We start from the raw sequence: 27,146 nt of genomic DNA, 5'->3' as shown, positions 1-27,146 counted from the left end.
TGAAGTCTGGGGAAAAGGGCTGGACAGATTTGGCTCTTGGCTAGAGGTTCCCCACCCTTAAAGTAAAACAAAACTGCTGGACCCAAGTCAGACATTTGATCCTTTACATGTTACTGCCTTTCTAAAATTTTCAGCCAAGTGTTTTTTTAAAAAGCAAAGTTGTTCAGAGAATTTAAGCCCTGTGCTTCATACCAACGTGCACGTGGTTGTTTTTAATAATAAAAATAAATAAATATTGTTAATTTATTTATTACCTTCTATACAATCGTCGCAGCAGTTGAAAACACAAAAACATATGTTTAAAACATAACGAAAACCCTTCAGAACAGGCACTAATGGCAAAGATCCATTTATGCAGTTGGGAAAGCCGGTTAGAAGAAAAATATCTTTCTGTTTCCAGAAAGTGAAGAAGGTAGGCTTCTGTCGTATTTTGACAGGAATGATATTTCACAGAATAGGGGCAGCCACACCGAAAGCCCTGCTCTGAGTTACTGTGGAGTAGGCATCTGAGATGTTTGGAACTTGCAGGAGAATATGTGGAAAGTGCCAAGTTTTGTCCATGAGACTAAGTGGGGTGGGAAGTTATACTTCCAGGTGATGCTGGACTCCATCAGCCCAAGCCAACATGGCCAATGGACAAAGATAATGGGATCTGTAGTCCAGTAACCCCTGGAGGGTCAGAGGTCCTGGAACCAAAGGTTCTGATCCAACTGAAGTTAATCAGGATGATTGGCAGCATAATGTACACAAGTCCCATTGAGTTTCATGAAGCTCACTCCCAAACAAGTGGGAATTGCATTACAGCCCAGCCCCCTCTGAGAGCAGGTAGACTGGGGCTTTAGCTTTCAAACTGCTCTAGTGAATCCAACAGCCAGGCCTTTGGTCAGGGCGCAGCCTGACTCCCTCCTCTGGCAACCTGCACATAATTCTGCATAATTGGTTGCCATCAATTTGATTTAATTAATTTTATAATGAAATATTTTTAGATTGTGTGATTATTTGACTGATTATTTGATTGTTGTTAGCCGCCCTGAGCCCGGCTTTGGCTGGGGAGGGCGGGATATAAATAAAATTTATTATTATTATTATTATTATGAAAAGGATCTAGCAGTGAAAAGGATCTAGGAGTCTTGGTTGACCACAAACTTGACATGAGCCAACAGTGTGACGCGGCAGCTAAAAAAGCCAATGCAATTCTGGGCTGCATCAATAGGAGTATAGCATCTAGATCAAGGGAAGTAATAGTGCCACTGTATTCTGCTCTGGTCAGACCTCACCTGGAGTACTGTGTCCAGTTCTGGGCACCACAGTTCAAGAAGGACACTGACAAACTGGAACGTGTCCAGAGGAGGGCAACCAAAATGGTCAAAGGCCTGGAAACGATGCCTTATGAGGAACGGCTAAGGGAGCTGGGCATGTTTAGCCTGGAGAAGAGGAGGTTAAGGGGTGATATGATAGCCATGTTCAAATATATAAAAGGATGTCACATGGAGGAGGGAGAAAGGTTGTTTTCTGCTGCTCCAGAGAAGCGGACACGGAGCAATGGATCCAAACTACAAGAAAGAAGATTCCACCTAAACATTAGGAAGAACTTCCTGACAGTAAGAGCTGTTTGACAGTGGAATTTGCTGCCAAGGAGTGTGGTGGAGTCTCCTACTTTGGAGGTCTTTAAGCAGAGGCTTGACAACCATATGTCAGGAGTGCTCTGATGCGTGTTTCCTGCTTGGCAGGGGGTTGGACTCGATGGCCCTTGTGGTCTCTTCCAACTCTATAATTCTATGATTCTATGATTCTATGATTCAGTCACAGAATTGCTCACTATAATAATTTCAAATTCATATATTATACAGCAAAACTCTTCACAACTATTATATCACATGTGATATTTTCAAACAATTTTTCAGCATTTTATAGGATCCATGAAACTAACTCTCCTCTCCCTCAGCAGCTGTCCCTCATTCGTTTTGGTGAAACTGCTGGATATTGATCTGGTTTTGGATTTATTTAATGATTTACTGCCTTTAAAAAAACAACAACATTTCTTTTCATTCAGCATGCTTGAGACAGCAAACAACTAAAACAAGCCGAAATGAAAAAGCAAAACAAAAAAACAGTATACCACTAGAACGAGAGAGAAGTTATTAATCTCAGAGGTCAAAAGCCTTTCAGAAGAGGAAAGTCCTGAAATAGTGGTGAAAAGCCATCAATGTAGGGATGGACAAGCCTCTCTATGGAAGGAATTCCTAGATTTCAGTATGGTAGCATTGCCATATTTCAAAAAGTGAAAATCTGAACAGAAATGTTGTTGAGCTTGCCATATGTCCAGATTTTCCCGGACATTTAAGCAATTTCCACCCAGACACTGTTTCTGAGGGCCAACTGATGGCAATGTCCAGGAAATTCCGGGCGTATGGCAACCCTGCGGTACTGCTATCAAATAGGCCTCCTCCTACATCCCAGCCTTTCTCTCAGGGCAGAACAACCACATACATTTAAAGCACATGTCCCCCCCCCCCAAGAATCCCGGGAACTGTCATTTCCTCTCACAAAACTACATTTAATAAACTACAGTTCCCAGGCTTATTTGGGGCAAGCCATGTGCTTTAAATGTATACAGGGTGTGCTTTAGATGTATATGGTACGGCCAATCTGCCCCAAGTTTCTCATCCCTCCACTCTTCAGTTCTCCATACCTCGGGTTACAGACGCTTCAGGTTATAGACGCTTCAGGTTACAAACTCCGCTAACCCAGAAATAGTACCTTGGGTTAAGAACTTTGCTTCAGGATGAGAACAGAAATTGTGGGGCAGCAGTGTGGCAGCAGCAGGAGGCCCCATTAGCTAAAGTGGTGCTTCAGGTTAAGTACAGTTTCAGGTTAAGAACGGACTTCCAGAACGAATTAAGTTCTTAACATGAGGTACCACTGTATTTCTAAACCAGTTTGTGGTTTTCTTTAAAAAGAAAAATGAAGTCCTTGTGAAAATTTAACAGTGATTTAGCACAAAATTATGGATAGTTATGGATGCCTGTGTTTTGAATTGCATATTGTCTCAGAAAGTGTGCATTAGGCAGGTTTGCCTATAAACGTGAACTGCACTGAATGCCTCCCACATTGCTAGCAGTGACCCTCCAGGTGATGTGGGGCTCTCAGCTCCCATCAGCCCCAGCCAATGCAGACAAGGGTCAGTAAGGATGGGAGCTGCCATCCCACAGCATCTGGTTCCCTGCCCCAAACTTAACACCTGCTGCATTTGTAGGTGGTGTTTGCTGAAACCTGGTATTCAGCACAAATATTTAAGGCAAAGGAGTCTTGTCCTTGTATTTCACCCGACTGCCCTTCGTGTGCAGAGACAGCCTCTTCTCTTCATTCACGGAAATGAAGAAGGCACAGTGGGCCCCCCACAAAGCAGCATCTACATGCGTCACACTTCACACTGTATCTTCCAAACAGGTATGCAGGGTTGTTGCACCACTGCCTGAGATGATGATCTCAATTTAGCATTGCATACACCGCAATTGTGAGTATGAGGCTATACGGCTGCTGCCCTCCCCAATGCAGTCCACAGGAATTGGTCGCCAGCTTAGATGGGGGCTTTAGTTCTGTGTGACAGGAATGATCAACATTTTCAGGAGGAATTTCCACTTCGCTCACGCCCTCTGACAAGTTCTCATCACGCACCTAGAAGTATTCAAACACAATGACAAATCAGAAAGCGAGACCTTTGCATCAACTATAAACATATGAAGCTGCCTTATTCTGTTGACCCATCTGATATGCGGACGACATCCGGAGTAGGGCTGTTGAATTTAATGGGCACGACTCATTTAAGCCCATCAATTTCAGCGGGTCTACTTTTAGTACAACTTAGTTGGAGACAATTCAGGTCAGGACTGGGGAACATGTGGCCCTCCAGATGTTGCTGGACTGTGGCCAAGGATGATGAGACCAGTAGTTTTGCCACATCTAGCAGGCCAATGGTTCCCCAGTCCTGATTTAGGCTGTGCACAAACTGTCTAATGATGTTTCCTTGGGTTGGCAGTGGTTTACCAGGGTCTTGGGAAGTCTGGTGATGCCAGTAGCTGGGACCTTCTGTGAACAAAGCACCCTTATATAGCAGCCTGGCGATGCTAGCTGAGGCTGATCGAAGTTGCTATTCAAGACTTGTAAAGGTAAAGGACCCCTGGACGGTTAAGTCCAGTCAAAGGTGACTATGGGGTATGGCACTCATCTTGCTTCAGGCCGAGGGAGCGGCATTTGCCCACAGACAGTCATGTGGCCAGCATGATTAAACCACTTCTGGTGCAACGGAACACCGTGACAGAAGCCAGAGCACACAGAAGCACTGTTTACCTTCCGGCCACAGCAGTACCTATTTACCTACTTGCACTGGTGTGCTTTTGAACTGCTAGATTGACAGGAGCTGGGACAGAGCAACTATTGGAGGGCACCTGATTGGGGAAGGCTGCTACATACAAATAGTGAACTCATGCTCTAAATTTTGGTCCTTATCTGGGAAAACAAACACTACCACACCCAGGAGAAAAGTATCATCAGACCTGGGGGAACTCCAAGGTTTACAGAATTACAATTTCAAAACAAAAAACCCTCTAATATGTAGAGACACAAACAAACAAAGCTGAACATGCTTAGTGGATCCAGACTGCTGTCTAATCATTGTGGGATGGGGGAGAAAGAAAATGGAGTGGGGTGGAGAGTTTAAACTCTGCTACTCTCCTGCTGGAGAGTGAATTTAGCCCCAAGTTGTGAATCCAGGCATCAAGCTGATACTTTTTTATTATTTACCCCACATATGTGGGTCACAGGGATTATATTTTCCTCCCACACTGAGTGATGCCCATTTTTAGGCTGGTCTGCTCCCCCCCCCCCCGGGACACCTGACTTATTGGAGGCTGAGTACTGACCTAAAACAGTCTTTAATTTGATCCAGCAATGAAATGTTTCTGTTTTTATTCTCACATTTCAAATTTGCTGGGAAACCTCAACCCTTGGATCAGGGAACATCTAGAAGGCCCAAGTTCCTTATCTCAGACCTAGAGGATCTCTTTCCCTCCCTTGGGGAAATGTAATGCCAGTTAAAAGGGAAAAACAAATATTAGCAGTACTTTTTCCACCTCCTGGAAAACACGAAGAAAGTTCTCTCTCAAAACACCCTTCAGTTCTTCTTCACTCCAGCCTCTCCTCAACAGCTCCTCGATCAAGGCTGGATATTTAGAGACATCTTCTAGTCCTTCAGGGAATCTGTTAGCAAAGAAAGCTCACACTGAGGTATGGAACAAACAAAATGTATATTGGATGGCATTTTTCCCCCTAGAGAGGGAACTTAATAAGTTCCCGAGTGCAGTTAACTGTGCAGCTAACTCCTGAGGGGATATACATGCTTTTTGTGCTAAATCAGATTCAGGAGTCCGACTGAGGAAGCCTTGCTGACATCCAATCATTTCCTCCACTTGCACTGTGTGATGTAATTCCTTTCACAGAATGAGAAGGCCATGAAAACTGTGGGATATCTAAATTGTTTTCAGGGATTTAATCCCAGTCAAGTTTGGAATGCCCCTCCTGAGCGGGATGCAACCATTTTTATAGGTTTTTATGTTCTACATAAACTCCATACACTCTGGAAGTTGAAGCACATGTTACATGCAATACATGTATTCCATAATGTACAGAGGTTGGACAAGCAGTTAGAATTTAGGAAAGTAGAAAGCTACCTTCTATATAGTCAGACCGTGGTCAATCTAGCTTGGTCCACCTACACTGACTGGCAGCAGCTCTCTGGGCAGAGAACATTGCCTGCAATACCTGGAGATGCTGAGGATTGAAACTGTGACATTCTGCATGGAAAGAAGATGCTCTACCAGTGAGCTACAGCTCTTGAATCTTTGGTGACAGGACAATATCCTATAACATTCCTGAGGATAGCAGGTTAGAGGATATCAGGTCAAATGGTAGGGCTGGCCCTGAACACTTAGTCGGTGGTCTGATTCAACCTGTCTTGCATTGCCTCATCCACAAGGTTGCCAACTATTTTACACATGTGGGAACATGCAGATTTTTGACTGACTGTCACAGGCACCATCACCTCTGTGTGCTTCTCCTGCTCCTAGATCATTCACCCATAGAGTGACAGAAAGAAGGTGTACATGCTCACACACAAACATGCTCACACACAAACACCCTGCTTTCCCAATAGATCTGGGTAAAAGTTGGATCCAATAGAAGTAAGCTGAGAGCATAGAGCTGAAACAGGAAGTGAGGAAGAGTGCCATTCTTCTAACTTCCTCCATCAGCTTGATGTACTTTTCAAGGGATGAAAAGGTAACTAACCTCACCACCTGAAGACTGGGGGTGGCTGCAGTGCACTTGGAGGAACATCTCAAGGGTACCATTCTTATGCTGTAAGCCACCCTGTGATCTTTGGATGAAGGGTGGTTTATAAATTTAATCAATAATGATGGTGACCCCTGGTCCTCACCATTGGCTACCAACAGTGGAGGTGGCGAAACACAAGACACGATGATGTCAAGAGGACATGGGGTGATTCTACACTGTAGGGGAATTCCAAGTATGCCATTTAAAACAGCATCCCACTGTAGTGCTGAATATATAACTGTCTTGCACGACAATGAAAAAAGGTTACTAACCGAACTAATCCATCATAGTCACCGCCAATTCCTATTGAATGTGAACCTGCAATTTCCTTTATGTGGTCAAAGTGATCTAGATCATTTAAAGGAGACAACAATGGCAATAGTTGTCAGAGCAGAAGTACATGTCAGGGGGGAAACGCACAGCCATTTATGACGTCTGATAGAAACACAACATGTCCAATTGTGGACAAATACAGTTGCAAGTTGGGCCACTGAAGTATGTGCAATCCACCCTGAGGTTCAAACTACACATTACATGATTCTCCATGGTTTTGTTTTTTCACCCTTTGCATTTTAAAGACCAAGATCAGCTTGGTAAGTCTTAAAAGTGAGGCCTTTCTGTCTGGCCCTTAAAGCTGTTTCCAGGGCACACCCATCACTGGTCCTGCTTTACCAGAGAATGATGAGAAAACTGAGTGGGGCAGGTGTGGGACTGTGTGGGATTCTCTGCTCTCAAGGGACATCTTACAGACAGCTAACCAAAAGGTAACATAAAATAGATCTACTTGATGTTTTGCAATTTGAATGTTTACCTCAAAACTACACACTAGAACATTTTGTTCTTAGTTGCAGAAATGCCACAACTGATTAAATGAACAAAAACATTTGTACAGATTTTAGGTTCTTTTCTTAGTAACATTATTCATTAGGATATTTTTTCACAGAGGCTTGACCTCTGGGGAACAGAGAGGTCAGAACAGGCTGAAGGAAGGCAGCTGCTATAGTAATGCAAGCTCAGAGCTGGAAATAAAAATTTTCAAGGCAGCTGACCTGATATTTATCTATTTCCCTGGTCACTGACCTTGGGATAATAAGACCTGGGTTCAATATTACCTCCAATTACATATACAAAGGGCAAACCATTTGAACCGTGCTGAAAAAGAAAATGCCATGTGCTTGGAGTAGTAGTTATGTGAGTGCTAGAAGGATTACAAGTGGGAGCTGCAACAAAAGGTTGCAGCATGGAGTGCTGTCCAGCTATGCTCTCTTCCAGGAACCTCCAGTCCACCCCACTCTCTACTACTCTCCAACAGATACTCAACATACTCAATGAAAGAGGGCTTTCATTAAAACCACAAAAAGTTTAGCTTCCCCTAACCAGTCACCACACTTTTTTTAGTGGTGGTGGTATTTCATTGCAATTGTAGCTGTAGCTGTGGAGGAAAAGGTTCAACTTCCCTTTCATCTGTTCTGCAGCCCTGATGAAAACCACCCTCATGCACCTAAAAAGGTACCCTTTTATAGCTCCTAATCACACCATTAAGTAACGTCTAGTTTGTTCCGTAGGATGGGTATCTACCTTAAATAAGCACACCTGCAGTCTTTGTGTGTGGCAGAATGACACAGGTTGCATTCACATGGCAATTTATTCGATTTTCACAACTTTCCCCTGAAGTTCAGTATTCTGTTTGAGCTTTCACAGAATGTAAAAGCCACTTCTGGAACTACAGTGGACTGTGGGGCAAGCTTAGTGCTCATTTCTGTGTTGTTTGCTTCCAGAAATATTCCATTTGCAAATAACATGGAAATGAGGTAAACTTGTGCTATATTCCACTCTAGTTCTGGAAAGTAGTGTGATATTACTAATAGAGTGATATATAGAAAGCTGCCTCTGCTCACCTGCAACAGTTGAAATGCTCACTGTTTGGCTACCACAGGCCAAGAATTTGGTTGGGAATGTCACCATCACAATCCCATGATTCCTTTGCTAAAACAAAGGAGAGAATGAAGCAAGTCAGATACAAGTAGACTGGTACCATCAATAATGATATGGATGTTGGCAGCTAGAACATCAATGACAATATAATCGTATCTAAAAGTAAAGGCTGAGGTGGGGAGGAAAAAACTCTCAGAAAATAACATAAAGTCAAACCCAGATTTGATGTGGGAAGACACCAGGGCTAGATCTACATTGATCTTCTAAACATTTTTAAATATAACATTCTATAACATTTAATGGCAGTTTCCCTTTGCTCTGCAGCACCCCCTGGTGTCACATTTCAATAACACATTTTTAATGTTATAAACCACGAGTGTAGATACGCCCCAAGTTATCTACAGAATATACAAGTTAAACAACTGAAGGTGTTCCTGTATTAGACTGATTAGGTCTGGGCTACCTCAGGGACCACAAGATCCCTTATATCCTAGCTTGGTCACTGAGATCATATGCAGAAGCCTTATTGGTCATTCCCTGAGTTGGCGAGGCTCATTGGACAACAAGAAATAGAGGTTTTCATGTCATTGGCCAGGACAGGAGGGGCTGATCCCACGAAAACCCACTCTTTAATGCTGAAGCACAACAAATGGCAATTTGGGTTTTCAATGGATTTTCATTTGCTCTGATTCAGCTTTAAAGAGTGAGTTTTTGTGGGGGAAATGCCAAAGCAAAAGAGAAAGAAAGAGTGGGTGCTCAGACGCGGAGCTTTAAATCCCAGACCATGAAGGAAAGCACAGAGGACTGATGAGTTTGGATAAGGCCTAAGTCTCACTCACCAGATCCAGCAGGATATCATCTGGAACATTTCTTGAATGGTTGCAGATTGAGAAGGCGGATGAATGGCTGAAAATGACCGGCGCTTTGGAGATACTAAGAGCTGCCCTTGCTGTTGCGTCAGACGTGTGAGATAAGTCCACCATCATCCCCAGTCGATTCATCTCCTTCACCACTTCCTAGCACAATATAGGCAGATGGTGCTGTGGGTTATGCTACTCTGACATGATCTAAGAACATAAGCAGAGCCTGGCTGCTGCATCAGGACAAAGGCCCACCAAACCTAACATCCTGTTCCCACAGTGGCCAATCCGGTACCTCTGGGAAGCCCACAAGCAGAATCTGAGTGCAACAACACTCTCCCCCCTCAATGCTGAGCGCAGTGTGGTTCCCCTTGGGGCGTACAATTTACAAAGGCGTTGTGATATTGGCAGCTTTATTTTGATCCCGTTACTAGTGACCTTAATATGGAATTTGCCTTTTCTGCAGAGTATGTACATTTCAAAGACATTCAGGTGCATATCAGCCAGCAATTTGCTAATTTTCACTTCACTAATGCTTACTTTGCCGAAAGTGCTCAGGCCCTCAGTGTCGGGATAAAATTCATGTTCTTGCTTTGCTGAGGTTTCTGCCCTGCAGGGGAACAAAGATGGTGAGGGATGTTTAAGAAGTGGAACAGCATTACAAACACACAGAGAGACAGATGTAATTGCATCTAGAACACTGAATTTTTCGGGGATGTTGTCAAAAATTGGTTGCCATGGGGTGAGTGGCATGAAACAGAATGGTTGCTGTGGGGTTGTGACATAACACAAAATAGCTGCCACATCCAAGACAGCAGAAAAGATTCAGGTGGGGAAGGAACAGGCACACTCCTCATGAGCCACTTAAAGGGGGGGGGGGAGGCACTTCTATCAGCTCCTACACATTCATTTACAGAGAGAAGCTCTTTGCACCTCTCCTCCAGTCAGAACAGATGGGATGCTGGGTGCCCAATCCGGGCATCCCATGACACGTGAGCATGTTCAAGGGGGCATGTTCAGTGTAAGGGGAGGCTGAGCCAGTGCAAACAAGAACTGAGCAGGAAGAGCAAAGGGTATTGTGGAGTTTTGAGGGGATATTTACATAGGCCTTTCACGGGTGCCACAGAAGGGATGCTGGGCATCCCAAAATGGCACATTGGCAACCCCTGAACTAGATTAATTTATTACTTATTTAAACCAGTGTTTATTTAAAGAACGCAGGAAAACATAAACAATGCTCCTTTTTATTTCCACAACAGCCCTATGAAGTAGGTTAAACTGAGAAATGGCCAAGCAGGGAATTGAATTCCTCTCTCTTCACTCTAAATCCAACCATCCTTCAACTCAAGGCCTGCCCTCCCATGAGGCATGGTGAGGCAGTCACCTCAGGTGGCAGGCTGGGGACAACTGGGAGGGGTGTCGTTCCCTGAGGAGCACACCACTCACTGTCTCCTGTTCTTGTCACCCGCAGCCGCCACTGCCTGCTCCTCTCTGGCCTCCTTCAGCATGCTGGGACTCCGCTGGGCCACCTCCAGTCACCTCAAGTGGCTGCAGGTGTCATTTTCAGTTTTGGATCAAGGAGCAAAACTTCCTGAGCCACCCCTGCTTCAACTTCACTGCTTATTCCTTCCACCTAGCACTGACTGGCTGTGACTCTCCAGGGTTTCATACAGAAGCCTTTTCCAGCCCAACCTAGAGATGCCAGGGATCAAACTTGTGACCTTCTGTATGTAAAGCGGATGTTGAACAAGTGAGCTACACTTCGTTTAGCAGACTGACCTACTGGCATATGTATTCTCTCAGTACAGGAATAAATACATTGTAAAGTTGTAAGCAATGTTGGCAAATCCCAGAGAAACAGCCCCTCTCTGAAGAAACACTTGTTTGTAGTTTACCAGGGAGTGTTGCAGTTATGGGTCAGCGTCATGTACCGAACGCCCAGCTCGTAGAACATCCTCAGGGTCGCGAGGCTGCTGTCGATGGAGTGCCCCCCTTCGATGCCAATCAAGCATGCTATCTTTTTGCTGTCAGTGCTGGCAATGCCTGGATTCCGATCAGAAAGACAGATCCGAATTTTTAAAGGGACATCAATGCATAGCAACATAGTTGTGCAACTACGAGTAGATTTACAGCATGTAGGAATGAGGAATTTTGTTTTTGCTCGGTTTCTTGTTTCTCCAGTCTTAAGTTCAGTTCCTCACATTTCCACATTGGTTTTGGGGTTGCTGTTCTTTTAAGTTCTCATTAAGATTCATTAGCATTTTTGTTTGAATTTCTCCTACCATATACCATTTAATATGACATTTCCTCTAATATACACATTTTTGCAAAGCAATTTCCCCCAATATAGTACATTTTTGCATGTAATTTTCACTAATATATATACATTTATATGCACTGTTTACTATATGCATTTTGAAAAATGTGAATTAGGTAAGTTCACCTTTCAATGTTAACAGAATTGAATTTCTCTCCCATCCCTAACAGCTTTTCATGTTTTTACTGTTAGCAATGCCTGCATTAGGAAGGCAAAATAATATCTACCCCCCTGCCAGCCCAAAACACCATGAAACATGCCTGCCCTCCTCATATTTAGTGCTCCAACCCTGCCTCTGGCATTCCCTGCTTTCATGTGAGGATGGAGTATCTGAAGGGGCTGTGGATAAGCTAATATGCTAATGTGAAAACTGTGTCACTGATTTCTGGATCTAGCATATGATTTTTGGCTGATGTACATGGAAATTTTTTCTGCCTGAGTAGGGCCAGCCCAATATATTTTTCTACCTGAGGCATAAGAGCAGATAGATCCCCCCCCCACCAAGTCAATGTGCTACTTAGTACCCCAGCCCAGCCATGTTATTTGGCATTTGAGGAAGAAAATCCCACAAGTAGCTTTCTTCCTCCCCCCAGCAGTAAAAATACAACAATAGATTCAATAGCTGGCTATTTGCTCCCCTTTCAGGTTATCAAAAATTAGCTACCTAAGGAGACCATCTCACTCTAGCGAATGCAGGACAAATTACCTTGAGAAGACGTCACCAGCTCAAATTCTTCATAGTCTTTGCACATCCGCTTGACAACATCGATCTGTTCCAACGTCAAGCGGACAGCATCTTTGTTCTGTGCACTGCAGAGAACATACACGGACCAAAACTGGAAGAAGGTTGACAAAATGCAGCTTTAAAACAGAATTTCAGGTGTATATATGCTTGTTTGGCACAACTATAGGTACACACAATGGACGCTCGGTTGATATGCCGTTGACCCAATTGCCTTCAAAGGAGCTGATAGGTGCTGAGAAGGGATCCCTTTGAAGTCTTTTGGTAGGTGTGGTATGAATTCAAACTGTAACTGCAATTGGACATTTTCCCTCCATAACCCAGCCCCACAGAAAACACCTGTATCATAGATAGCATGCTCACAGGCCTTATTTATCATGTTTTAATATTCTGTTGGGAGTCACCCAGAGTGGCTGGGAAATCCCAGCCAGATGGGTGGGGTATAAATAAATAAATAAATAAATAAATAAATAATAGTTACCAGGATCCTATACCCTTCCTTGCTATACTTTTCCTCTTTCACCTCTTACATCAAGGGACCACACAACAATTCACTTCCCACCCTCTTTTATACCAGTGATTGTGTAGAATCAGCTGATGAGTTCAATCCTGCATTTTGCAGGGTTTGGGTACACACCGAACACCTACCTGAGCACCAACATGGCCCATTTGGAGCTTCCGGATGTTTGTGTCTGTTTTGTTGAGTGTTCTCAAGTCAGTCTTGCTCAGCTTGTTCTGGTAGAACCATCTCAGCTTCAGGGGCAGATCGTTGTGTCTGCGCGATAAGAAGACAGAACATTTTAGTCTATTACTGCTTTCTAAAAGGTACGTCTCTATCTGCTATCGCTGTGGGAGCCAATGAAAGAGGATGGACTGTAAGGCACTCTTTGAATTACTTAGTTCACACACATGTATTTCTGTCACAGAACTTGTGGCATGCCTCCCTCCCTCTCTTGACCCCAATGACCTGGACTTTAGGCCCACAGACGTTTGGCCCCATCATGGCAGCAGTTTGCCACAGTACACTTGATATTGAAATGTTGCAGGTCAATGAGACTCATATTCTCACTTTTGGGGGCCGGGGGCGGGGATTGTATAAAGGAAACATGTCTGCCCCCATGTTTAAACAGCCATATTAATAGCCTCATGCACTATATACTCCGGGAGGCTGGGTTTTCTTTCTTTCTTTTTAATGTAAAAGGAAGAGATAAGGCAATGTGGAACAGCCCCTGTACTACCTTGTGAAGGGACCCATAGGACTGCAAGTTATAAGGAGGACTCATGATCTGATTTGGCTCATGTACGGACTGGAATCAAATCAGGTGTGTCTGCTTTGAAATTCGAGCTGGGCAGATTCCTTCCTCATTGCTGCCTGGCAGAGGCAGTTTGCAACACAACCAGGAATGTAATTCCAGAGGCAGGCAGGAATGACTGAATATTTGCAAGCTCTGTTTGTTCATATTCAAGAAAAGCATTATATTGAATCAGAAGAATACTGTATTCACAGGGGTGGAGATCCTCAGGATCAGGGGCCAAATCCAGCCTTCCAGGCCTCTCTATCTGGCTCTTGGGACTCTCCCCAGGTCAAAACCCACCCCTAAGTCACACTCTTTCATCTCAGGCTGTCTTTCTGCCATGCCAGAAGAGGGTTTTGAATTCTGATAGTGGTTTTTGCTTTCATGGATGGAAAGAGAGAGAGAGAGAGAGGAAGGAAGGAAGGAAGGAAGGAAGGAAGGAAGGAAGGAAGGAAGGAAGGAAGGAAGGAACTAGCTTTCTGTACAAAAGTAAACTTTACATTCATTGCTCTGTCCACTTTTGTCTCTGGCCTCACCAGTAACTGGCATACAACCCACAGAAAGCTAAAAAAAGTTTCCACAATCCTTGCTATATCAGAACATAGCCCAGCCCAGACCACAGTGACGCTTTCATAGTTATGAAAACAAGGAATTCCACCTACCCATCGATTAACGGGACTTGCTTCATTAGGTCATGAGCCTTCTTTCTTAAGTCTGCCTCAGCTCTGGATCCCAAAATGTCAGCAAGCAACAGGAGCAGGAGCAGCCACAGAAGCATCTTCCACAGATCCCTCTTTGGACCTGCAAGCATGTTTACCAAATGGCAACGTTCACGTGGCACCTTGAATAAAGAGCAGCACCAAGCCGTCAAGTTTGTGGAGGTTCTTCAGGCAATGGCTTCCAAACACAGATGATGCTCTGTGTTTTGTTGGCTGGCCACTGAAGGAGGGGCGGAGAGAGGAAGAGTTTTAATTACAGATGAGAACCTTGCAACCTCACTTTCAGAAAGCAACGTCTTTAAGCTGGCTCTTCAGCAGAAAATGATTAATAGTGTTTTAACCCAGAAGAGATGTCTTTAGCTTCACATTCCATGGACGTGACAGGGGTTGACTCCCACATGGATAAAACACACACTCAACGTCCTCCTTGAGGGCATTTAAGGACAGCCTTGATCCTTTCCCTGCCAAGACAGAATGAGTTCCAGGCCATGACTGGTTTTTGACATCACGCAAGTGATATATGTGGTACCAGAAGAAAAGGATCTCCATTCATTTGAACAAGTCCTCACATGTCTTTTGCACCCTCACCCACAGAGACGGTTCTCAAGTAAGGCAAAAGGTTTCAACAGGTTATATCAGTTGGGCTGAAAAGAATTTACTTTTACAAATGCCTCGTGACATACATTCTGCACTTGCAGGTAATCAAACTTTTCATGTGGCAGCAGCATCTACACCACGGACCTTCCTGTTCATTGATATTAGTCAGTTTTTATTTATTATCTATTTTATAATATGACTCCAACACTGTCCAGTAAGGATCCTATTGCCCTGACTGAAGATTTGGACCTGGAGTTCACGGGAGCTCCCTCCCCTTAGATCAGACAAGTCAAAACTGTTTTAAAGATTGATGAAGCTGTAACTATAACAGCATAAACAATTAGTAAGAAAGAACAGAGAACGAACAACACATGCAAGGATTTCTCATATGTCTAGGTTTCCCAGGGCCTTCTTGCTTTTCTCTTGCTCCTACTTCGTTGCTCCCATTCCAAATCTCACCCTTCTCTCAGCCTCATGGAATGCAAATAGTACCTTCAGAGAGGTGATTTAAAAAACAAATGCAGCAGGGATAGAAAGAGTTAAGCTGTTCCTGTCCACCCCTCAGTTCACAAGATTGCTCAAACTTTTCCGGAATTGCTGTTTGCATAGCAAAGAAACAAGAGGGGCACTTGAGGATGTTGAAGCATTCTGACTAGCACTTTTTGATGTCATATATGGATGCAAATGAAGGCATCCTTTGATTCCTGTACTTCTCTGAATTTTGCAATACAGTTCCCAGTCTATTATTCATTTGTCAGTCTGATAACCACCTTTTGCTTGTAATGCCCCAGGGAGATTGACACAGATAAATCCCATAACTTCAAAATTGAAATTATTCATTGCTGTCATAGGGCTTATCCACATTTCTGTGGTCTTAAGAGGCTATACTAAAGAGATTCAAATATACTGAGAGATCCAAGTCTGGAGATAGCTGCACCACCACCACAATTCACTAAAATACACCCAAATTACTGCTGAATGCAGCATTGGCATTATAAACACATATGAAACACCAATGCATATATACACATTCTTTGGGGAAAGGGAAGGTGGATGAGTCATGCCAGAGACCTGTGGCCTTGAGCTGTTTCAAAAGGCTATCACAGCTTGCATCCTAACACTGAACAGAAATAAGATGTGGGGGAAGGGCAACTCAAAACACAGACCAAGCAGTTTGTGCCATTTCACACATATCCCCAAATTACACATTCCTCACCCTCTGACACTGCTGCAATGGCCCTGCAGTTTTGGGAGCCCAATCTGTCATCATACCGGTCCTGCAATATAGCACCATCTGTCAGTGACCAAGTGAACTGCTGTGTGATGACAGACCTACAGCTGTATTATATTGCAGGGACGTTTACTGACACCTTTCACAGGCAGCATAGGAGGTACCGGTGGGCACACTGGTACCCAAAGTCACTGCAGTGGTGACTCTGGCCTTATGAGCTTTTGTGGTCTCAAGACTACCTCTTACACCGTAAGAAATCTATTAGTTAAGATGTGACAAGGCATGTTGTTTTTGCTGCTGCAAGAGACAAATGTGACTACCCCTGTGAGAAGTTTAAAAGGGTTCCTTAAAAGGCAAAACTGGGACAGCAATTTATCAGGGACCAATAACCCAAATAGGGATTTCCCCTGGAAAATAGGGTCACTGGAATGTATGATCATAACAGAGTTGCAGGCATTTCAGTTTCTCAGCCGCATGCTGTGAGAACAGCTGAGAATTTATAGCAACATGTTTCCAGGCTGACATGAAGTCCTTTCTCTCTCTCCTCCTACCTTACAATGCACCATCTCACTTCATAACTCTCCTCTTTTTCCAACTGCCTAGGCACCTCTGCTTTTCATTTCTGCCAGCATTCAGGCCTTTCGGTCTGTCCCAAAACATTACACCTCTCTTCTCTCTCCCTACTATAAAACCACTAACTGAAGACTTCTGTACACTGCCAAAATAGGTTGTGTGGATGTAGCTATGTATGGGAAGGAGCCTTCATAGCTGAGTGGCAGAGTACCTGCTATGCATGCAGGAGACCTCAGAATCCTCCCCTGGCCTCTGTGGTGAGAAGGACCAAGTGGCACTTGATATTCAACATCTGTGGGTCACCATCTGTCAAAACAGACACTACTGGGCTGGTGTAAGGTTCTAGTGTAAGGTAGCTGCTTCTGTGCTTATTGCTGCCTCAGCACAATAAGGTTTAGTGGGCATACTACTGATGTCACTTTATTTTAGCTATTTTGGATGATTTATATCCTACCTACTGCCCAAGGTAGGATTGCACTACATTAAAATGCAATGAAATGGACAATAGCAGGGCTGTGTATGCCCCCCTCCCCAATCTGGTGCCCACTTTGGTGTGTTACATTGGGCCCAATTCAGGGCCTGAACAGAACCAGGGGCCATGCACAGCCCTAATTCGCACTTTTTGAGCCAATACTTGAACTGAAACACAATTACCCTTCAAAATTCACACAACTCCTCATTTTGCTGTGTAGTTCTCCAATCAAACATTGTGTACAAAAATGTGTATATTAGCAGGGAAATGCAGACACCGCAGACCCTCCAAGTGTCCCTATTTTCCAGGGACGTCCCTGATTTAGAGAAGCTGTCCTGGTTTCTGTTTTGATCCCGGAATGTCCCACTTTTCCTTAGGATGTCCCTGTTTTCATTGGAGAAATGTTGGAGGGTATGGAGTTATCTGACCCCCCAAGCTGTCTAAAGGCAATCCTGTATAGGGAAGGTTTTTTTTTAATGTTTTATTATGTTTTCATATATGTTGGAAGCTGCTCAAAGTGGCTGGGGCAACCCAGTAAGATGTATGGGGTATAAATAGTAAAACTATCATTATGGAATGGGACGTCCCTATTTTCATTCGAGAATTGTTGGAGGGTATGACATTGTACACCCTATCACATCAATGTATTCTGAAACATTTAGCTATGTGAATTTTGAAGGACAGTGAATTTCAAAGGAAAGTTGTGTTTCAGTTCACATATTGATGCAAGAAGTGCAAATTAGGTAATTTTTTCATTAATGCAATCACAATCAAGTATCTCCCCCATCTGTGTTTTGGAACTATAAAGGCCAACAAGCCTCCCAACCTCTCTATTTTTTCAGGGTTTGTTTTTTTCTCCTACCATCATTTACAGACTCTAGAGAGCTCCATGTAGAGATGATGATTTTTAGAGTAGGCAGGCAATCCATAAAAATGCCTGACCTATTTTACTGGTGCACATTCTAAAAGGGCTTTCAAGTTTATATTTCCACCCACTGTGGGTAGGAAGTACTCACAATCTCTACTACAATTTTTCTTTCTGTCTTGTAAAAAAGAAAGGAGGAGGCAAATGACTGCCAACCCTCTGGGAATGGCAGCTTGGTCTTCTCCCTTAGAATTAAATAAGCTCCAGAGACAGTTTACAGCAGTTGCTCAGAAGTCTGTGGCAGACAAAATAGAACACTTACATTAAGTGTAGTCATTGCAGAAGCCTGATGACCCAAGTTGCAGCAGATCCATTGTCTGTAGTTTCAGAGCAATTTGGACAGGACTGAATATGCTCACTCTCCGAGATTTCTCGGCAATTGTTCCCAACTGTGCTCTGCACTGGAACTTATGCCTCCGTGTCATTATCTATGAATGCCAGCTCTCCCTTCCCCAGCAGAAACCCATAACGCAGAGAAAAAACAACAATCCACCCAATTTTAGATTGCCTGACAGTCTTAACCCTGCCAAACTCCAACAATAAATGGCCAGGTAATTTTAGAACGCAGGACAAGTCTGCTAGATCAGGCAAGTGGCCTGTCTAGTTGAGCATCCTGCTGTCACAGTGGCTGACCAGATGCATGTGGGAAGCCTGAAAGCAGAACCTGAGCACAACAGCACTCTGCCCACCTGTGGTTCCCGGCAACTGGTAGTCAGAGGCATCATGCCTTCATAGTGGAGGTACAGCATGGCCAGCCTAGCTAGCAGTCACTGAAAGCTTTGTCGTCCATGAATTAGAGCCAGTGTGGTGTAGTGGTTAAGAGCAATAGATTCATAATCTGGGGAATCGGGTTCGTGTCTCCGCTCCTCCACATGCAGCTGCTGGGTGACCTTGGGCCAGTCACACTTCTTTGAAGTCTCTCAGCCCCACTCACCTCACAGAGTGTTTGTTGTGGGGGAGGAAGGGAAAGGAGAATGTTAGCCGCTTTGAGACTCCTTAAAGGGAGTGAAAGGCGGGATATCAAATCCAAACTCTATTCCTCTTCCATAGCATCCAAATGGGTAGCCATCACTGCCTCCTGTGGAAGTGAGTTCCGTAGTTAAATTACGAGCTGTGTGAAGAAGTACTTCCTTTTATCTGTCCCAAATCTTCCAACATCCCCCTTCCTTGGATACCTCTGAGCTCTGGTGTTACGAGGGAAGGAGAAAAACTTTCTTCATGCTTTGCATAATTTTGTGAATTTATATCATGTCACATGGGGGGGGGACTGAATGCATAGCACTTCTGCCAGCAGCAGTGCATGATATGAGGACAGCTGGCAGGAGAAAGATTAACAAGGAGTTGCTCAACTTGCTTAATATCAGGTCTCTCACGCTTATTACATCCACACAGGGAGGGAAAGATAATAAAGCTTCTGGTAATGAAATAGGATGTTGGACTATCATGAAAACTTAAAAGAGAGCCAGTTGTGTTTACCTAGCTGGACTAGGGTTGCATCCGTGCCATACATTTAAAGCACTCTCGTTAACAGTTACAGCTTCCCCGAAGAATCTGGAGAACTGTAGTTTGTTAACAGTGCTGGCCTCACAGAGATACAGTTCACTGAACCCTTAACAAACTGCAGTTCCCAGGATTCTCTATGACTTTTCAAATTAATATTTTTATTAATTTTATGATAGATATGCAGTAATAAAGTGAGGAGAAAATGTGAATAGAAAGAAAAGTATTATGAAGGGAAGGGAAAGTGCAGATAATTACATTAATGTAAATAAGGAGGTTATTATCTGCCACGTTGTCTTTCCAGAAATGTATAAACATTGGTCAATACATTTGCTTTGGTAATTATTCTGTTGTTTTTTCTATTATATGGTTGCTTTATGTGCAAGGCTGTTTCCCAGGTTTTCTTTAGCAATTGTGTAGTTGTTGGAGTATTGTTTACATATCCAAGATTGGGCAATACAAAGTTTTGCTGTCATCAGCAGAGTTTGTATTGGTTGAAGGTCAACATGCAAACTGGAACATTCCAAGAAGCATTTTTAAAGGATTTTCGGGTAAAAACATTTCTTGTAATTCCCTGTGCTGTTTTCAACATTATTGTCCAAAATGTTTTTCCTTTGCTACAGGTCCAGGAATTACGTATAAAATCTGCTTTCATTCTTCTAGATCTGTATCAGTAGATCCCTGTGCTGTAAACTTTGTTCAGTCTCTAGATTCTCTTTGGTTACAGCACTGGTAATAGCTTAGTATCCTCCACCACAGCTGAAAACAGTAGGTTAGCTTAGGGCAGTGGTCCCCAAACTTTTTTCTCTGGGCCACATTTTCAGAATAAAAAAATTGCTTGAACCACACTGGTTTTTTTAAAATAAGAAATACAACTTCTAGCAGTGCTTGATTTATAACATAGGACACAACTCTTTATAATATGAACATGGGACACCCAGAAAGTATAAAATAATGCAGCTACATAGGAACACGAATAATTCCCAAAATATAATTAGAAACGAGTCTCTTACATGTGTACCTTCAGTATATATACCAACTGAATGAGAAGTGTGAGCTTGCTTTTGCTGAGTAATCTCATTTCTCTTAGGTCTAATTTGAGACAAACAAACTCGTGACTCCTCATCAACACAAATGAAATATTTAAATGTTTTCTTGATAGTACTTGAATCTTCCTGCCTTGGGGGATATGGGACATGTTATGTGGCACACGCAACACTGTCCTCAAACACCTTGAAGCTGCTTCCCACCACCCACCACCCACTATCTGCCTAATGGCAGTGCCAGCCGTGAACACTCAAACTGAAGTCTCAAATGTGTGGGCTATGATGCTCCTCAGCATCACTGGGGCAATGGTGCAAGATGACGTGCCACAGCAGAGAACTCCCTATGAAACTCCCTCAGGGGCAGGAGAACACAGGCAGCTACTATATACCAAAGCAGACCATCTAGCCAGAGGCTGCTCAGAAAACAAACAGACAGACAGATAAAAACCTAACCTGAAAAACCCAGTTGTCACATACACAACTCATCTCTAGAGTCCCTAGACGAATCTCAACTTAGGAATAGGGGAGAAAGTCAATTCAGTGTGCATTTAAAGGCAAACCTACCCAACTCACACTTCTCAAAACACAGTGTGAACCAAAACACAGCCATACTCTGAAATCCACACTTCTCTGAATTTTGCATTGCAGCTTCCAAAGTAAATAATTCATGTACTAGTGTAAATTGTGTGTGAGAGAGTGCACACACACATATATGTAAGTAACATTTTTACTATCTATTGTATTAGGGGAGTTGGTTTGCAAAAATGTGTCTCTTAGACAAAATTGCAAAGAAACGTGCCTGTTAGGAGAAATCTGCCACTGGCACACATGTATACTCCTATCCTTTGAAGCCAGATGGAGCAAACCATGTTCTTGGTGCCCTTCTACTCATCAAGTGGAAACAAGCTGCACTACAGTGTAGCAAGTACAAACAATTACAATCATACAGCAAAACCCATCATTGGCAACCAAACCACCATAAAGTGAAATGGCAGCTTTGAAAAACAAAACATGCTATTTGGGTTTTATTGACCTTACTTTTCCCACTGTCTGGAAAGCATGAAGAAATTTTCTTTCAAAGTGCCCTTCTGTTCTTCCTAACTCCAGCCTCTTCTCAGGAAATCCTGCATCAAGACTGGATATTGAGAAACATCCTCCAGTCCTCTAGTCTGTTGGGGGGGGGGAAACACCTCATGATGAGTCACCACAAAACTCATTACTTCTTGTGTCCAGTAATTGTATACGTGGATCCTCCTTGCAGCAAAGCAAGGGCTGAATGCTTGGAAGTTGCTCATTGAGGGGTTTATAATGGGTTTCTAGAAGTCAGAGTCACACTGACTTCCAGTAGTTTCCAACAGTTTGGTACATGGTTTTCTTTCTCCCCAGAGATAACAAAGCACAGAGAACTGAAGTGCACCGGCTGCCAGCAAAGCAGTTTCAGCAACTCTGGCATGGTAAAAGCTGCTTAGTGAAAATCGCACACATTGTAGTTCAGATGAAAATAGGTTTTACTTTTCTGGCAGAGTTCCCAGGCCTCAAAAGCCATATAAGGCTAAAACGAGTGCACTTAAAAGAGGAAGTGGGAGGGTAAGAGAAGAACAAACCATTCCTACTATGGAGATTTGGTGATAGGTGAAGCATCCAGGGGTAATTTATGCTGCCAGCAACTTATCAGCGGGATAATTTTTTACTGACAGTGTTGTCTGGAAATGACAACTCATGCAATGCACTGATAGTCACTGACAGCCTTATCCTCTGCAAATGTGTCTAATCCCTCTTTACCGCCTTCCAAGTTGGGGGCCATCCCTCTTGTGGGAGATAATTCCTCAGTTTAACTATGTGCTGTGTGAAAAAAGTGCTCTTTTTTTTTGGTCTGTTCTAAATCTTCCAACATTCAGCTTCATTGAATGTCCACAAGACAGAGGCAGAAATTTCCCCCTCTAGCCTCTTTCTCCCACCCTATGCATTATTTTATACGCAATTATCATGTCACCTCTTACTTGTCTTTTCTCTAAACTGAAAAGATACCTTTCGTCAAAGGGGAGGCTGCTCTATCCCCTTTGATTTTTCTTGTTGCCCTTTTCTGAATCACGTCCAGGGCTGCAAGATTTCAGCTTTTGCAGTAAGAGGTCATTTTGGACTGAGACTCAGAGTTCATCCACACTTCCACTTGCCCCAGGCCTAGAAAGCAGAAGTCTAAGTGGTTTTCCACTTGATCCACACATTCTAGGCATAGGTTAGAGCGGTTTTCCCACTGCTCTGCTCCTTTCTCAGGTTAAACTGGCTCTTTAGTGCTATATCAGAGCAAACAACAATCTAGAGAAAACCTGAATTGCCTGTTGTTGTTGTTGTTGTTGTTGTTGTTCTTGTTGTTGTTACCCTACCCATCTGACTGGGTTTCCCCAGCCACTCTGGGTGGCTTGCAACCTATCTAAAAAATAATAAAAACATCAATGTTTAAAAACTTCCCTAAACAGGGCAGCCTTCAGGTGTCTACTAAAAGTAAGATAGTTGTTTATTTCCTTTACATCTGAAGGGAGGACATTCCACAGGGAGGGCACCACTACCGAGAAGGCCCTCTGCCTTGTTCCCTGTAACTTCACTTCTCACAGTGAGGGAACCAGCAGAAGACCCTCGGAGCTGGACCTCAGTGTCTGGGCTGAACGATGGGGGTGGAGACGCTCCTTCAGGTATATTGGGCCGAGGCCATTTAGGGCTTTAAAGGTCAGCACCAACACTTTGAATTGTGCTCATAAACGTACTGGGAGCCAGCGAAGATCCTTTAGGACTGGTGTTATACTGACCCGGCAGCCACTCCCAGTCACCAGTCTAGCTGCTGCATTCTGAATTAGTTGTAGTTTCCAAGTCACCTTCAAAGGTAGCCCACGTAGAGCACATTGCAGTAGTCCAAGCGGGACATAACCAGGGCATGCACCACTCTGGTGGGACAGGTAGGGACTTCTTGGTAGGGGGCAGGTAGGGGCTCAGCCTGCATATCTTTGCTCTGACTGAGCCCTAGAGCAGAAGGGTGGGGAGCAGCAGGACAAGAGGAAGTGCACATAAGCCCTCAATTGGGAGTAAGTTCCTTGCACCCAGTGATCTGTCCATGGTACTGCAAACCTTGTATTTGACATCTGTGGTTCTCCTGAACTCTGGACACATATTGGCTGCCTCTCTCTGCCTTTGGATAGCAATTTGGACTGTCCTCCTCATTGATCCTATCACTCTAGCCCAGTGATGTGCTGAAGCTCATTTCTCCAATTACTCCTCCCTGCTGCAAAGGCAGAGTGTATTTTTCTGTTGCTTCTGCATATTTGGCATAAGGGGTTGCCAGGTTTTCTCTCTCATACTTGTTTCTAATTTTAATGCCCCCCCAAGCTTTCGTTGTCCCTGAACATTAAATTGACCGTCCAGACATGCTGTAGCTTGCCAGCACTTGCTGCAATGTCCATTAAATCAGTCTGGTTTCCATGGTAATGCCAGCAAGCAGAGCCAAGCTGAGAAACTACAGGAAGTGGAAGAGTATCTAGCAATTGCTAGAGGTCTAGCAATCTTACATTGTTAACAGAATGCAAGAGAAACAAAAACATGAAGCACAAGGAGGGTTGCCTAAGAAATTTCTGTTTCATCTACCCAAACATCATTAGCATTTCTATTTGTCCCTCCCCCTCCAAGAAGGGTTGTATTAAATGCCAGTCAAAGTATCAGTCCAGAACTATTCCAGACTACTGGTTTGGTTCCTCTGCAACAGTTGCCATCCATGGGACTGAACAGGACAGGACCAAATGATATCGACACTGGCTTTGTCAGTGTACAAATACATCTTGTGTATCTTGTTTGTACCTGGGCCTCTTTTGTTCGATCCTTTGAGGAATCAGTTCCCTTTCTGATTTTGCAGCTGGGAGGAAAGACATATCTCCAAATATCCTACTATGATCCTCTCTTTGCACAAGTATGGACAGGCATGAAGGATTTGCCACATTCACCAGAAACTTCAAAATAGGATCAGGAATGCTCATTGGGCATTGAGAAGGCCAACGAAAGGTTGAAAATGGCCAGTGCTTTGGAGATGCTGAGATCTGCCACTGCTGTTGCTTCAGACAAATGAGCCAAGTCTATTATCATCCCCAGATGATTAATCTCCTTCACCACTTCTTAGTGCAACAGAGACAGATGGCACCATCAGTTATAGCAACCTGGCTAAACACAGCTCTTTATCTCAGTTCAGGTATTGCACAGACAACTCTCAAGATGGCACTCTATTATTTCAAATTGTGTTTTGAAACTGAAAGAGGAAAGCCATAAAATGGGCATAGTGTTAGAAGACAACCTACAAACTCCCTCCAGCTGTGAGACCCCATCTACACTATGCATTTAAAACAGTATGATACCACTTTAAGCAGTCAAGGCTTCCCTCAAAGAATCCTGGGAACTGTAATGTGTTAAAGGTGCTGAAGACCCCTAGTCTTTTCTCGGAGCTACAATTCCCGGAAAAGTTTAACAATCAATTTCCCTTCATGGAGAACTCTGGGAATTGTAGCTCTGTGAGGGGAACAGGGATGTCCTAACAGTTCCTAGATCTAATTTACTATTGTTCTCCTTCCTATTCCATTCCTTATTTAACACAGTCTGGCAGCTGTATATTGCATTTATGTCCTACAAAGAACATAATGGAACAGTCCTTTTTACAGTCCAAGGTATGCACGCCAAAGCAACTGATTTATCAAACCCTGAAACCAGTTGGGTTTATTGATCATTCTAACAAGGACATTGATCCATGGCTGCAGACCTGAGTGAAATTACATGTTATGCTAAGCACATTTTAAAAAACCAAACATGCCGGGCAGTTTCTTTTTCCTGAAGAAGCCCATCCTGCCATGTGCTAGCATTCTGTTCCAGGACAGGGGCTCTCACGGTTGCTTTTTCTGGAAAAAGTAAGTGGCTTTTTCTGGAAAAATGCTAAACACACTTCAAAACACACACACACAATACACACTGAACATAATGCATGGTCTGCAACACTTATTTGAGCACTAACACAGCCAGCCTGGAGCTTCTGAGCATTTGTGAGGGCGGAGTCAAGGGTCCTTATGTCAGTTTTGCTCAGCTTGTTATGTCAGAACAATTTCAGGTTCTCGGATAGATCATTGTCTCTGCATGGTAAAAAGAGGAGAGATTAGCAATCTGCACAGGTGACCACTTCTACCTAGCAAAATAGCACATTCCCGATCCAGTACTTTATATAATAATGTGTTTGGGGCAATTTCATGAAGGCTATGGTTATAAATCAAATAAGTAAGGGTAAAAATAATATATTTTTCCTTTAGAGGACATCATTTTAATTCTGCTTCAGAGTGGAAATAGCAAAAATAACAGGATCTTTGTGCAAAATGAGCATATTAATTTAATTGCACAACTCATTTGGGTACAGCATTTGAAAGGCTTTTCTGCATTCAAAATGATGGGTTGGTTTTTTTAATGCATTACATGATAATACGTTTAATACATGATAATGTGCTCAGAGTGCCCAAAACAATAATGTGGCAAGGTGCCTTAATGCATTTGGGGAGGGAGAAAGAAATTGGGCATACTAATCAATTAAAGGGGCTCCTGTCATGAGGTCAAGGCAGCTCTGCCTTAACAATCGGTCAGTTCTGGTATCCCAAATGCTAGAAAACAGAAGCCACTTCAGCAGAACCTCTTTCAAGTCCACAAGCATTTTCATTGGGTGGAGCTGCTCAGAGGGCGGCAGAAGATTTTAAACTCACTCAGTGGCAATTTCTGGATCCATTTCAGTTGTGGTTTAGGCTTGGTTTTGGCACAGAAATTGCTTTGGTCACCCTGTATGATGATCTCTGTCAGGAGAGAGACAGGGGAAATGTATCTTTGTTAATTCTCCTCAACTTCTTAGTGACTTTTGATACCATCAACCATGTTATCTTTCTGAAGTGGCTGTCTGAGGGATGAGTGGCACCACTTTGCAGTGGTTCCTGTACTAGTTGGATGGTCATTTCCCGCCCTTTTTCAGAATTCAAAAATGAGGCTGCTTTAGCATCTACCTACCTACCTATTCTCTCTCTCTCTCTCTCTCTCTCTATCTATCGTCATCTATCTATCTATCTATCTTCTATCATCTATCTATCATCTATCGTCATCTATCTATCTATATCTATCTATCTATCTTTCTATCTATCATCTATCTATCTAATCTATCTATCATCTATCTATCTAATCTATCTATCATCTATCTATCTAATCTATCTATCATCTATCTATCTAAGCTATCTATCATCTATATCTCTCTATCTATATCTATCTATCTATCTATCTATCTATCTATCTATCTATCTATCTATCTATCTATCTATCATCTATCATCTATCTATCATCTATCTATCTATCTAATCTATCAATCATCTATCTATCTATATCTATCTATCTATCTATCAACTTTCTATATCTATCCCATCTGTCTTCATTTACGGACTTTCAGCACTGTATATGTGAGTGTTAAAGGGTAAACATATGGAGTGCAATCCTTTAT

At 43.2% G+C, this 27,146-nt stretch overlaps 1 protein-coding gene across 5 annotated transcripts; it reads right to left on the bottom strand.

The window, feature by feature from the left end:
- Positions 1 to 1,806: 1,806 nt before the first annotated feature.
- On the bottom strand, positions 1,807 to 21,880 carry LOC309536012 (dipeptidase 2-like). 5 transcript variants are annotated; one of them, XM_082229580.1, is made up of 11 exons: positions 21,636 to 21,880; positions 14,202 to 14,478; positions 12,893 to 13,019; positions 12,209 to 12,338; positions 11,081 to 11,228; positions 9,726 to 9,795; positions 9,165 to 9,341; positions 8,289 to 8,376; positions 6,663 to 6,738; positions 5,124 to 5,259; positions 1,807 to 3,678 (listed from the first exon to the last, which is right to left on the bottom strand). In XM_082229580.1, exons 2-11 carry the CDS (start codon positions 14,348 to 14,350, stop codon positions 3,490 to 3,492), a joined length of 1,290 nt encoding a protein of 429 aa, XP_082085706.1. In that variant the 5' UTR covers positions 14,351 to 14,478; positions 21,636 to 21,880; the 3' UTR covers positions 1,807 to 3,489. The 5 variants fall into 5 exon arrangements, with proteins under 5 accessions (XP_082085706.1, XP_082085705.1, XP_082085707.1 ...); XM_082229579.1 differs by having other exon boundaries at positions 21,641 to 21,880; XM_082229581.1 differs by having other exon boundaries at positions 14,202 to 14,380; positions 21,641 to 21,880.
- Between the last annotated feature and the right edge of the window lie 5,266 nt (positions 21,881 to 27,146).

The sequence above is a fragment of the Podarcis vaucheri genome, assembly GCF_965113315.1.
Source record: "Podarcis vaucheri genome assembly, chromosome: 7".
NCBI lineage: Eukaryota > Metazoa > Chordata > Lepidosauria > Squamata > Lacertidae > Podarcis > Podarcis vaucheri.
This window is presented reverse-complemented; position numbering and strand designations above follow the sequence as displayed.